General features: G+C 41.7%; 1 protein-coding gene across 3 annotated transcripts in view; it reads right to left on the bottom strand.

The window, feature by feature from the left end:
• The window catches only part of COMMD9 (COMM domain containing 9), an 85282-nt gene that overhangs the window by 13962 nt on the left and 57411 nt on the right, over positions 1 to 13909 (bottom strand). The window contains exons 4-6 of one of the 3 annotated variants that reach the window (XM_086959894.1): positions 12431 to 12465; positions 9224 to 9327; positions 4082 to 4242 (exon numbers count right to left, since the gene is read on the bottom strand). In XM_086959894.1, coding sequence (XP_086816020.1) covers positions 4102 to 4242; positions 9224 to 9327; positions 12431 to 12465 — 280 coding nt within the window. In that variant the 3' untranslated portion in view covers positions 4082 to 4101. Of the gene's footprint in view, positions 1 to 4059; positions 4243 to 9223; positions 9328 to 12430; positions 12466 to 13909 lie in introns of those variants that run through there. The other 2 variants (XM_086959895.1, XM_086959893.1) reach the window with 2 other exon arrangements.

The raw sequence follows: 13909 nt of genomic DNA, 5'->3' as shown, positions 1-13909 counted from the left end.
GCCATTTACCAAACCTATCGACCAAAACAATTCTATATCTCCATTCATCTTGCTCAGTCTCCATTGGACCCATAACGATCAATAACTAGTGTTTCCCAGGACATTCTAGGGCTTCTTACGCAACATGATTGTTTTAATATTACTTGTGATTTATTACACTTATTACATTCCACCCAATTCTTGACTCTTTTTATATAACCATATCTCCATCCGGCCACCAATACCGCCCTTTTATTTTTTCAGGGTTTAAAGAATTACTAGGTGTCGTCTGGGACATATATTTATCACTTTGTCTCGTAATCCTTCTTTGGAATACATTTTCCACCACCCAAATGAACTACAATATCTAATGTTAATTTTTATATCTCCCAGAACGACATTGATCCATGCTCTATAAACGGTTTGTCTGGCCCCTTATCCAATACACGGTCCTTACACGGTCAGTACCTCCCATCCTTTTTCCAATTAGTCCTGTCCAATGACCCACACTTCTTTGCTCCTTATTAGGATAACACAACAATCATCACGTCCAGGTATTGGTTCCTCTTTTATAAAGAAAGTATTCTACACTGAACATTTTCCACCATACTTTAACTTCTGTACATAGCTAACAGTGTAGTTGAATTCCTAAGACTTAATTGAAAACCGTGTACAAAGTGATGAAGCGCAGAGCAACCCAACCAGCTACTATCATTTGTAAATCGCAGATAAAATGCGAAAACATTTTAGTCCACAAAAATATGCTATAGTTTCCCTTTCAATAATGGAATATTACTCTCCCGGTGGTGTCAATGAACAGAATGCAAATACATTCACAGCTTAATTTTCTTCCTCTACATATTGGGTCTGCACTGATCATATTTCTTTTCCACTCTCATCAGTTGTTACTATGCTATTGAGCTCTGTATCAAAACCATGGAGTATGACTTGCCTTACAAACATAATAGTTTACGTTTTGAAATTTAACTTGACATTCCGTTCAGCAGCAAAATGTAACTCTATTCTTTAGCTTTACGGCTTTTCATGCTAATGTGTACACAAACGTGAAATACTACGCTACCAACTCTGAGAAAGCCCTTGCACTGTCTTTATTCAATGGAGGGGGGTGTTCCTTACTGCCCAATCAAATTTTGACTTGGTCTGACTTCCTACTACATGGTCAATATCAGTCACGTTACTCAACACAAACTTACATTCTTATTCTCTTCATTTAATCCTTAACTTCTACAATACTTTTTCAATAATCTGTCATGTTCCTCTTTTGATTTACCCAATCAAAAGATGATGTCTTTGAAAAACAAGACACCGTCTTTGCCCTTAAAAATCGTGTGCATTGGTCTGAGAAATACTGCTGAGGTGGCTGAGGCCAACACAAGTGGCATCCTATTAAATTGAAAACTCCATATAGGGGTTACGAACATGGTTAATCTACAGCACTTTCTAGGTAATAACATTGGGTGGTATGTAGACAAAAGGTCAATCCGGGAGTACTGTTTTATTCCCCTTATCATCACCAACAATAAATTCATTTTTGGCAGCCGAAACCTGTACAGAAGTATGTTATAATATAAAAGTTGGAGATCTACACACAATCTCACTCTGCCACCATCTAGTCAAGCCACCACAAAGCGAGATATCCATTTGGATGTTACTATAATTCCTTCTCTCTGCAATATGTCCAGTTCCTCTGCTACTTCCTTTCGAATTACCAGAAGTTCATACTTCACTATGTGTATTTAAGGTTGGGCTATTACCTTCAATATTATGTTATTGGAAAAGTCTTCTTTTTCCACTATTTTCACTCAAAATATCATAGGAAATTCCTTAATCAGTTTTTGTCAAATAACTGATCTTCACACAAGGTCTATTCTGTGCTGTTTGGAATCAAAATGATGACTAGTTCCCTTTAATTAATTTTGCTTTAAAAGCAAGGTTCCAACTGTGCAACATATACCTTAGATTCAGGTTGTTTATAGTTAAAATCAAACATTTATAGTCAAAATCCTATCATTTTTATTTCTTCTCCTGAAAAACCTTTTGGTCTAATATTTTAGGGAGACAACTCTTATCCTAACTTGTTTTAAAATGTATCTCTACACACCTCCTCATTTACTATTTTATATGGAGACCCTGAGTCACCAACAATACTCAAATTCACTGCCCTATAATACTTATGTTACACACAATCTTGTTTCCGATCATCCACCTGTGCTCAATACATGTTCATTTATGCTCCGCACACATATTTTTTTATCTGACGTACTAGACTTAGATGAATAATCTTTCTTATCTGTCACACATTCACCTGAATGGTTTTGTTAGTATTTAAATATTCCTAAATAGTGCCCAATTTTCGCATAATCAAAACATTTCTGTGATACTGTAGGACGTTTTTTGCTTAAGGCTAAATGTTCATTGCTATCACATCTGTAACATTTATTGTGTATATCTCTGTTCTTTTCTATTCGTTCCCAAACTTCTTTTCATAAGTTCCTCCTTGCGGTTGTCCTTGTGGTCTATTTAATTAAATGTATCTAGCTCATTTTCCTTCCCCTTCTTCCCTTTCGCCAGAATATATTTTTCTTCTGCACCAAGTCCCTTCAGCACAGCTTTGACGCACATTCTACTTACCGTTGACATTTTTTCTTTTTAAATAAAAGATATGACCTCCTTCATTTCAAATTCTCCTATTAGCGCACAGAACGACTTGGGTATTAGGGCTATTTACATATGCATGAGTAGCTTATCTCTCATCCACTTGCTTTGTAATACTCCTGAATAACAGCGATCATTAGTGATTTGATCTATAGTAATCTATATTTCATTTGGCCCTTGTTTGCTATGAATTTTATTTTAAAGACAGGTGGCTGCACACACTTTGGGGAAAACATGGATCTAGATCTTCCCATGTATGGTTCAAACCACCAGGAACTAAATGTAATAATATATATATATATATATATATATATTTTATTTCCAGATGTTCACCTTGGTTCTTCACCTTCGCTATATGCTTTAAAAAATGGTCTTATCCTTGTTCCCATTTTTCGAGGTTTCACCATCCACTAGTATAAATGGTTGTGAAGCCATTCACCATGTTTGCTGTCTATGAGAAATACTAAAAAAAATTATGTAAAAAACAAAGCTCACTTTTTCAAAGGTAATTAACATGGTAGTAAAATGCATAATTTAAACAATATAATAATATTCTTATAATTGGCTCTAGCCCCGGCCTGTAAATTATCAGGTGACTGTATCTAGATCAGGTTGATATGTAGATTATAACTGGTTTATAGAACACCATATCTATCACTTAATGTAGGGTTTATTTTACCTTTATTTTGAAATTAATTTACTATCTTCCCTTTATTTTGAAGTCTTTCCATCCTTAGAGGCTTAGTTTTTTGAAGAAAAGAGAAATAAGCCTTGCTGCAGCAGAACTAATGTGACAATATAATTAAGACAAATTATCAGAAGGGAATTTTTAATGCCGAGATACATTCCTAGAGACTTGAAAGTAGCGTATCCTATTCCTCTGTGAATTCATTTGAATACTACCATTTTGGATGACTGCTCGCGAAAACTGACAGACAGAGAACGCTGGAAACCAAGACACTCTCTGTACTTACGGTACTGTATGAAAGGTGACGCTGAGGTAGGCCCGGAAGCAATAGCAGAACTATTGCCTGGAAGAGGACCACAGACCATATCACGCCAGGATGCGGTCATGGGGTAAAGAGCTTTACTGTGCCAGGATCTGGAACAGCCTTAGAGTCAGGGGCTTGGGTAGTACCATATGGCACAATCAGAGGACAGGATCTGAGGGGCGGAACAAGAGGAAAAATGGTCCAGTGGCAGTTCTAGATTTCCTACATGGTATCACATGGAAAATTTAACCCCATTTTTAATCCCATTTTCCTTAATGAACTTTTTAAAAACCAATCACCAATAATTTTTGATTTTTCTGTGCATGTCATTAACAAGTATGAGGATACCATTGCCTTTCATCGGCAGATCTTCTCTGTAGATAGGAAAAAAGAAATCTTGGGAGATAAGGGATGCAAAAATGTCCTTTATTTACATTAACCTTTCTGCGTTCCATCACTTGTTCGCTACAGCAGACAGTTGGTCTCGTATCCTCCCCAGCCCGTCCAACATGGTATCCAGCGTCTCCTTGCTCAACTCAACTGTTACCGATGATACCAAGGGCTCGTCCCCACAGAGGCTGGCATCCTCCTGGATCTGGAAAAGAAACAAGTGTGAGAGACAGGGTGAAAATCCGACCACGATGGCTTCTTCAGAGAATTATGAACATTCCTTTAGGTTTTCAGGCTCTTCTCTAAAAAGGAATAGTCCGGGTCGGATACACAAATGTAGATTACCAGGCCACCGCCCACAGGCTCTCCAAATGTGACGGGAGATAAGGACTGTCAGGTCCTTGCAGTCCACAAATTAGAATTTTGCTGGTAATGTTTTGCAAGGTTTATAAATCTTACAACTGCATGCAGTAATAAAGATTGTCCTTTTCCTAACCCTTTACTATCTCCAAAACAAACTTTTGTGAGGGACTATTTTGAAATGTATATGTTGGTAGCAAGAATTCTCCCTCCTCAAAAAAACTGGTTTTGTGTGTTTTTTTTCTTCCTGAATACCTACTATTTGTCAAATATTAACTCACTATTTTTTAAAACATTGCCAATTTTATGACCTTAGTAGCCAAAAGTTAAATATTTCACAGACCAGGAGGCTGAGTGATACTCCAGCAATCATGAGAAATGTTTCTTTATACTGCCCTTCTAGGTTTGGCAGTATGGTATTGCAAAAGTGGGGTGTGGTATCCTCCGCCTCGGGGGGATCTTTTCCTGTACCACATACCCCTTTGATAATGTGCGGATGGGCTGTGCCGCCGTGAGTCATTAGAATGTGACAGCAGCCAACGTTCTAAGGTGAGCTCCCTGCGCGGAGCCCTGACGGAGCGGATGGGCGATCACAGCTGTGGCTGGGGTCCTCTGTTTGTTATTTCTCTCAATAAACCACTCTGGTTCACACACACTGATTGTCCTGTATCCCTGCCGTAAGTGTGACTGCTACCACGTTTCTACACTGGCGACGATCGACGGGATGGAGAAGTACTTATGAGAAGGACCTCAACACGCTCAGGATATTTGCAGAAGAACGTTTGAAAGGAACTGTGAGTAATAAAGAAACAGCGCCCATCTACAGTTTAAAGGAAATCTGAAAGTCAAAGGAAAATTAGTTTCACGGTTGTCTGATGGGTACACAGTCAATATAGTGACATTTGTACTTACTTTGCCAGCCGGGACTGCTTTCACTAAGCCTGGCAGGGGCATTCCTGTGTTCGACTGACAATGTGGAACAGCTGGAAATTCAAGGGGTTGTGTGTATTGCCCCATTGGGAGTGCTTTCTCGCAGACACCCCGCCAGTATTGAGAGTGGGGGTTTGGTAATCGAGTGGAGATCCAGCATAGCTAGCGCAGCTGTGATTCAGCTACGTTTTCACTGTAAAAAAAAAACTGTTAGTTGGGGCGAAGCCAACGCAGCGAGTGACATCTGCAGTGTCTGGTGTGGAAGTGACTCTAAGGGCGAATGACAACAGCTAATCCTCATTGATTATAGCACAGTTTGGCACAGCTAGTATTGCCAGTAAGGAGTACCGCACCTCAACCCCCCGCTAGGCATTATTTCATGCGAGTGGCGCGCCCGGCCACCATGGGGAGAACATTCCTCTGAGGAGATTTATTTTCTGTGGTAGAGTTCGAGCATAACTAAATTGAACTGCCAGTCACGCTGAGTGGCAGAGCCGTGAGGCATAGGGGATCTTCGTGCGCAGCTTTGGTCCACAAGAGTACATGCTTGTTGCCTGTCACGCTGATAGGCACTGCGTTTCCTCTCACTATTTTGGACTAGGTGGAAGCGTGCGAGCACACATGCTAATCGTGAGTCGTGATTTTGGTCGCAAAGTCTATGTGGAGTTCAGCCCTGGATTTCCCTAGTCACGGAAAGGAGGAAATATTGCAGACAGTTTACACCTGACGAGTAGTCTGTGAAAGAAACCGTGGCTTGTACTGAAAACGGTCTCAAGTATATGCTGCCACCTAGTGGTTAAAAGTTTTGCATTTTCTTTACTGTTCATTATAATGATTTTCGCATACTGGAGTACAATCTAGATAACTGGGATACCTAAATCACTACGCTGACAGAATAAAACTCAGAGAGAATTGTAAGCTTGTCTCAGCTAAGGTCAGGAATCTTCCAATTGCCGTACAAGAAGCAGTGAGAAAGGAACTTGAGAAGTTATGCGAGTTGGGGGTGATTGAACCTGTGGAGGCCACTGAGTGGTTAGCTCCCATAGCTGTAGCCAGGAAGGGGGATGATTCTGTACGCCTATGTATTGATTTGAGGGCTCTAAACAAGGAAGTCATAGCTGACAAGTACCCTATACCGAATATTACACAGATAGTAAGCAGGTTAGCTGGGGCTAACATTTTCTCTACACTTGATCTGACATCAGAATACTACCAGGTAAGGCTCCACCCCGATTCACCAGAGCTAACAGCATTTATCACGCCCATGGGGGCGTATAAAATGAAGAGGATGCTGTTTGGTCTAGTATCTGCTGCCACAGTTTTCCAGAGGTTCAAGAGCAACCTCCTAAATGGTATCCCTGGGGTAATGTGTTATCATGATGATGTGCTGGGGTTTGGGAAAGATGCAACGCAGCATGAACTTAGACTCAGACAAGTACTAAAAAGGTTCCAAGAACAGGGGCTCACCGTGAAGCGAGAAAAGTGCAAGAGTTGGAATTCCTGGGACACAGAGTGACGACGGACGGCATTCGCCCCAAGACAGATTTACTAAACACCATCATCAAACTCACAGCACCAAAAAGTAAAGACAAGATTACATCCTTTTTGGGAATGGTAGAGTTGTACAACAAGTTTGTGCAGAACTTTGCCAGGCGCACCTATGCCATCCGTAACCTACTAAAAAAAGGAGTGACGTTTGAATGGAGTACAGAGTGTCAAAAGGAGCTTGAAGTCACCAAGAAGGCGTTATCTGAAGCACCCAACCTCAACTCTTTCGTTCCTGGCAGAAAGATCGTGCTGACCACGGATGCCAGATCAAAAGGCCAAGGGGCAGTCCAGACGCAAATAGCAGAAGGTGGGGAGGAGACAATAGCGTTCGCATCACGCTCGAGAGAGAGGTGTTGACGGCTCATTGGGCGATCAATAAATTCAGAGACTTTGTATGGGGAGTGAAGTTTCAACTGATGACAGACCATAAACCCTTAGTCGAAGTCTTCAGCAAGAAAGGCCTCGATGCCATATCAAGCAGAATCAGACGGTGGGTAATAGGTCTGCAGGAATACACGTGCGACGTGGAATATGTACATGGGGTGAGGAACTTCGACTGCCTCTCTCGCCTGGTGAGTGAAGATCACAATGAGGTTCACGAAGAAGAAGGTGACGATGTCTCAGACAAGGAAATGCAGGCGGAGAGTGTGTGCGTCATTACCCAGAGCGCCATTGAAGAAGAACGGTGGTAGGAGGCTTTGAGTGCCGATGCACTCCTGCACAGGGTTTGTGAGAAAACCAAGAGCGGCTGGAAAGACCAAGACAAGAAGGAGAAACTTTAAAGCTATAAGGGATGGTCAGGGATGAACTATCCTTTGCCGACGATTGTCTGTTCAGAGGCACGTGGCTAGTCCCCTTAGAAGTGTTGAGAGAGAGCTTGGTGAACCTAGCCCATGAGGGACATATGGGAGTCACCAAAACTAAACAAAGGGTGTGGCTAGACTACTGGTGGCCAGGGATGGATTTGGGAATCAAGAGGAGGGTGAGAGATTGTGTGCCTTGCACTACCAGCGACAAGGTCCTAAAACACACACCTCCCATGCACTGTAGGCCTCTGCCTGTGGGTTCGTGGGTGGACGTGGCTTTGGACATCGTAGGTCTTCTGACCGGGGGATATCGCATACCCTATATATTGGTGCTGATGGATCTCTACGCCAGTTGGCCTGAAGTGAAGTTTGTGTCAGAAATCACGACCAGGGTGGTAGTAGACTTGTTGGTGTAAGTGTACATCAGGGAAGGTTTGCAAAGCAGTCTGTTGACAGACAATGGGGTGCAGCTCTACTCGAAGTAAATTGGAGAATTTCTAGAATGTAATGGTATTGTACATAAGAGATGTGCGCTATACCACCCAGAGACCAATGGGATGGTCGAACGTTTGAACAAGACTATTAAGGCAGGCATCCAACTAGCGAAGGTCAGTGGGTTGTGTTGGAAGGATGAGGTCTTGAAGCGACTGGAAGCATACAGACTTACACCACACCAAACTACTAGTGTGACACCTTTCGAGTAGCTTAAAGCAAGAAAACCCAACTTAAGGTTAGTTCCAGGGTGGATGAAGTGGTATAAAGGGTGGACAAGTCACAATTAGGATTCAAAATGGCAGGACAGAGAATGCAAGGTCATGTTAGAGAGGAAAATAGATTTTGACAGACAGCATGCAGTCAAGGAGATGGAGTTCCGGGTGTGGGACCTAGTCAGAATTAAAGCACCCACGGGCAGGGCACACTGGTCCGAGTACACTGAACCCACCAAGATTGTAAAGTTGTTTAAGAATGCAGTTTAGACACAAGAAGGGACAATATGGAACATGGGGAGGGTAGTTAAATACACTGCTCCCTCTGTAGACACATTCAATGCCTCTATGAGCAAGAACTGTACCCTGGGCAGCGACGAGGGCCCCAAACGGATGTGTTCCACACTGGTTAAGCCTCTTCCCAGGGCGAGTTGCAGGAAGGTTTGCCGCCCCAAGTATTTAGAACTGTATGTTGACAAATAATTTTTAATTTTGTTCTTTACCGTATCTGCATTATACTTCAAATGTGTAAGGAGGGGGATGTGTGGTATCCTCCACCTCGGGGGAATACTTTCCTGCACCACATACCCCTTTGACAATGTGTGGATGGGCTGCGCCGCTGTGACAGTCATTAGAATGTCACAGCGGCAATGTTCTAAGGTGAGCTCCGTGTGCGGAGCACTGACGGAGCGTTCGGGCGATCACAGCTGTGGCTGGGGTCCTCTGTCTGTTATTTCTCTCAATAAACCATTCTGGTTCACACACACACAGAGTCTCCTGTATTCCTGCCGTAAGTGTGACTGCTACCACGTTTCTACAGGGGGCCTTGTCTTACCTTCATCTGGAGCAGGCAGGTGGGTACGGCCATTCTGCTGATACTGTCCGATGAGGTCTTGATGTCCACTCTCCAATCCATGTCAACAAGACGCGGCAGAGAAACTACAGGAGAAGAGACACACTTTGTGAAGGCGGTAGAGAATGTACACAAAAACCAGAAAAAGTAGTTTAAAAACACAATTAGTGAATATGTACGACGCTACCTTCCTCTCACCCAAGTAGCATTTATGCTATTGAATTACTCTAGGTAGTAGCCCAGCTGCCTCCTGGCTTGTGATAGGCTGCCCTTGTCAAGACTCCACCTGCATTCACCTGTTGACCTCAAGTCGACAAAAAGTTACTGACTTGCGGAAGTTTGCAGTCAGTAATAATGAGGCATATTACGGAGAACAAACAAATTCAGCCTGCCTGTGGAGGATGAAGGGTATTGCTTAGTGCAGTCACAAGCTTTCGGCCTGTATTCTTGAAGCTGATTCTCATATGTGGTGAAGTATTTTCAATAGAATGGTCACCTTAACAAACGTTTATGCTCAATAGAGTAGATTGGCTCTTTGTGATAAGTTGTCAGATGCACAGGTCTCATTTGTTTATTATCAAATGTTGGCTTATTTATTTTGAAAAGTGTTTAAGGATAATAGGCTTTTGAGGGTGGATAGCTAAAAGGTTGTAAACAGGTATTTTGTTAGATGACATTAACAGATTATGGGAATGATAGCGCAGATGTCGAAGACATTATGTGATAAATATAACAAAAGCTTTCAGAAGCAATACAGAGATTGAAGATTTATCTCCAGCCACTCGGTGATTCTCTTGAGTACAACATTTTATTGGGCAGTAGTTGTGCACTGGATTAAAGCTGTAGGCCTGCTCAGTTTTATGAAGGAAAATTTACGGCAGATGCACTAGGATGCACATGTTTAATGTGAAAAGCATATATTGGAAATACTCTGTTTGTGTGTGGCACTCAGATTTCTTGGCCTTATCTTTTTGGGTGCTATTGAACGTTGCACATGTGACCTCTGCTCACCAGCAGTAAAGCGCTTGCCCTCCCCTATTAAACATGGTCAAATTTGCATACTCCTATTGGTATATTTAACTTACCTGTTAGTCCCTTATAAATGGAACAAAAAGTGCCTAGAGCTTGGTAGTGCAATGTCACTAGAGGAATGTAGCACCCATTGCGTCATCACTACAGTGGCATTGCAAACATAATTCCAGGCAGGGTTGGACTGGCCTTTAGGGCAGGCAGGGCCGATGGGCTGGTCTGACAGATCAGTGTATTGGTAGTCTTTTTTTAGCAGTTATGTGGCCGGTTTTAGAACCAGGCAGTTTTTACTCTTGATTTCCCAGATAACACCACTTTTTTTGCTATATGCTTAGCTGATGGGGCCACTTTTATTTTGGTGCCCAGGCCCATTTATTGCCCCAGTCCGACCCTGCCTCCAGGGCTACTATAGTAAAACAGCTGTAATAGTGTAAAAAAGCACCACAAATTGTCAAAATAAACCTCTCATGACAGGTAAAACGCTCCCTTTTAAAAATTAGTACACCAATTCAATGTCAGCCTTATAGCCCACAAGGTAGGGTGCATGGAATTTAAAAGAGGGACAGGGAGAACATATATGTTACCATATTACTACAGTGACAAGGCCCTAAAGGTTATTTTCACTGTGGCAGGACTAGCTACCTACTGCAGAAAACCTCAGTACAGAATACAATACTACACTGCAAGTGAGGAAAGGGACCAGCTAGTAAAATAACTAGTAATTAAAAACATTCAATTTAACTGTATAGTTGGATTTGTTATAAATATTAAAAGCACCTTTATTAAGTGTCCTTTTACCCTCCTGAACTGTCAGAAGGCTAATTAGCATAATCTTTTTTAAGGCTGGCTAGACAGTGCAACTGTTACCTGACCTTTTAATGTTCTAAAGTTCTTTGCTCCACACAAATACATATCCAATGTCATGCAATTTACTAGTAATGCTTCACATTACCATACAATATTCTTTTAAAGCCAGACCTCTTTGCATTTCCAATGCTTGTTTTTATTGAAAGCATACACCTGAAAAGATCCTTAAAAGAAAAATTCTGTTCCCGGCTCAAATTTACAACTATTATTACAATGACGTTAAAAGGTTAGGAGCTCTGTGAAATTCTGTATGGGTACACCTGTATGTGCCATGATTCCTGAGTACAACCCTTGTGAAAGGGCTGCAGGTGCTACTGTTGTGTGCGGGAAACCTGTGGGGATGGCATCTTCTCTAATGAATATTACAATAGATGGATTACCCTTTTTAGCACAAATTTACATGCCATTGGCAAGCCTAAACAGGTTCAAACACATCTGCTCACTGTAAAACACTTAAATATGTCATTTATTGACTGATAGCCATCAGATGATCAGGCCCCATGGCAGGATTTTATTTGGAGTCACTTTAGGTTGAAAAAAAGAAGCACGCCTCTGTGCAAACCGTGATATGGAGAGATTCTCGCAGCGAAAATCTCACTGAACCCTAGTTAAACCAGACTTCAAGGATCCGCTTTGTTTGACAGCAAACACATTTTCTTTTTCTCTTCTTTTGATTTATCTTGCATATCAAAGTTGAGTTTGTATTATTATTGTAGAGGGGTAGGTGTGTAAATGCAAGAATGAGTCAGTGGGTGGATACATACACGCATAAGTGTATGGAGGAGTAACAGAATGAGTGTTTGATGACTTACTGAGTGCCCAAACTCACCAGTGACTAAAGAAGCACTTTCAGTTATAAGCCAGATCAATTAGCATTGCCAAGGCTTGTTAGATATTGACTTTCAGCAGGTGGTGATGGGGTTGAACAATCAAGGCTTACTCCTAGGAGATAGTTATGGGGGTAGAACGTCTGGTTTTGATAGCACACTTCACTCACAATAAGAATACTATTTTATTTCCAGTAAGACTGTTGTTAATATTAAGCAGACATGTTTAGTAACTTTTACACTTTTATGGCATTGACCACACGCTGCCTTGTCCCAGTAGTTTGGTTGCTCCAGTCAAAGATGCTCAACCGGGTGGAAGGAGAGGAAGTGCTTGAAAGCAATCAGACTTACAACAGTACAAGGATGAGCCAAGGGCACAGCCTGCTCTCACGTTCAGCGGGGCTTGAATATCATACTGTTTCGGAGTCTACTTCGAGTGAAAAGGTTTGCAAATACAGTAACTTACTCTGACTAGCTTCTGCCTCCTGTCTCCAGCTGGACCTATGGAGCAAAATGAAAAAAAAAGTCATAAGTAATTTCTTTCCAGGCGTTAACTTCCCATTTCATTTAATAGTTCATTGTATTTACACAAGTGCTTCTAACAGAAGTTGACTGCACTTAAGGAGACTCTGGGTACAGTCTAACGGCCTACATTTATTTTTGACTTTTCAGTGAGGCACACGCAGACAGACGGATGGATGGATGGATTGATAGACGGATGCCTTTGTGCATGCACGTGAAACACCTTTTAAACTCACATTTCGGCCCATGGGGAATACAGCTAGTAATGTGCACAGCAGGGGACCTTTGAAGCGTGTTAGAACAGTCAACAATAGCGGAGCTGCTGCATTACTAGTTCTTTTGAGACAGTACACCGGGACACATTGCTTTTTAAACTGAAAGAAGTTGATATAGATCACATCACCCTCAACTGGATTTTCTCTAGATTCTACTAGATCCACACACCTCCTTCCTAGTCAGAATCTTAGTGCAAAAAATAGTTCCACAAGGATCACCTGACCTCTACTCTTTAACTTATACAGCAAACTATTACTATATTTTATCAGCAGCTACATACACACCTGCTACAACTACACAGATGGCACACAGATAATTCACAAACTAGACAACTCCAAGGACACGAGAAGCATCAACATTTAAATACCTGTCTTGTAGTCAGAGATCAATGGATGACGTTATATCAACTCGAGTTGAATGCAACAAAAACAAATACTGACCTGCAGTGAAAACCAAGACCCTATATCTTCCTGGCCAGGTAAACTCTGACCTCTGCCAAAAACAGCCACAACCATGAAAAATCGAGCACTTTCTTTGGCTTCACACTTTCCAAGACTATTCATAGGACATGTTGTCCCAATCAGCCTCCTACACAGTGGACACACTTAGACACACCCTTCGACGTCTTTAATTTCCTCAAAAAGTACAAGCATCAACATCTTTCACCCTCTCAAAACTGGACTATTCTAACAGACTATAACATAGCACCCCACTCTCAACTTTCGGAAGGCAACAATTAAATCTTAAACTAAGGAGCAAGATTGCTTCTACGTGTAAATATACACATGCATACCGAGCCAGTGTGGAAAGCTCTGAACTGTCTCCCAATAGCAAGACGGTCCTCTTTCAAACTACTGTGCTTCACTCAGAGTTATTAATAGTAAAGGAGAAAAAGTCACCCACGCAAACACTAAAAAATTGTCCCAACCTGGAAATTTATATTACAGACTAGCAGCCCGTCCTGACGTTGTCCGGGTATGAATTACTGCCGGCCAGTAGTATATTGTTTTGTAGGATTTCGTTTTGATAGCATTTCTTATCTGTGACAGGCTTGTGAATCGCTCCGATTCACAGTGCACTGCTGATGCACTTAAGAGTGCTCGTTCAGTAGTGTGTGAACTCGAGTTTCCCTACTTTATTTTTCCTT

Source organism: Lissotriton vulgaris, chromosome 2_2 (genome assembly GCF_964263255.1).
Source record: "Lissotriton vulgaris chromosome 2_2, aLisVul1.2, whole genome shotgun sequence".
Lineage (NCBI taxonomy): Eukaryota > Metazoa > Chordata > Amphibia > Caudata > Salamandridae > Lissotriton > Lissotriton vulgaris.
This window is presented reverse-complemented; position numbering and strand designations above follow the sequence as displayed.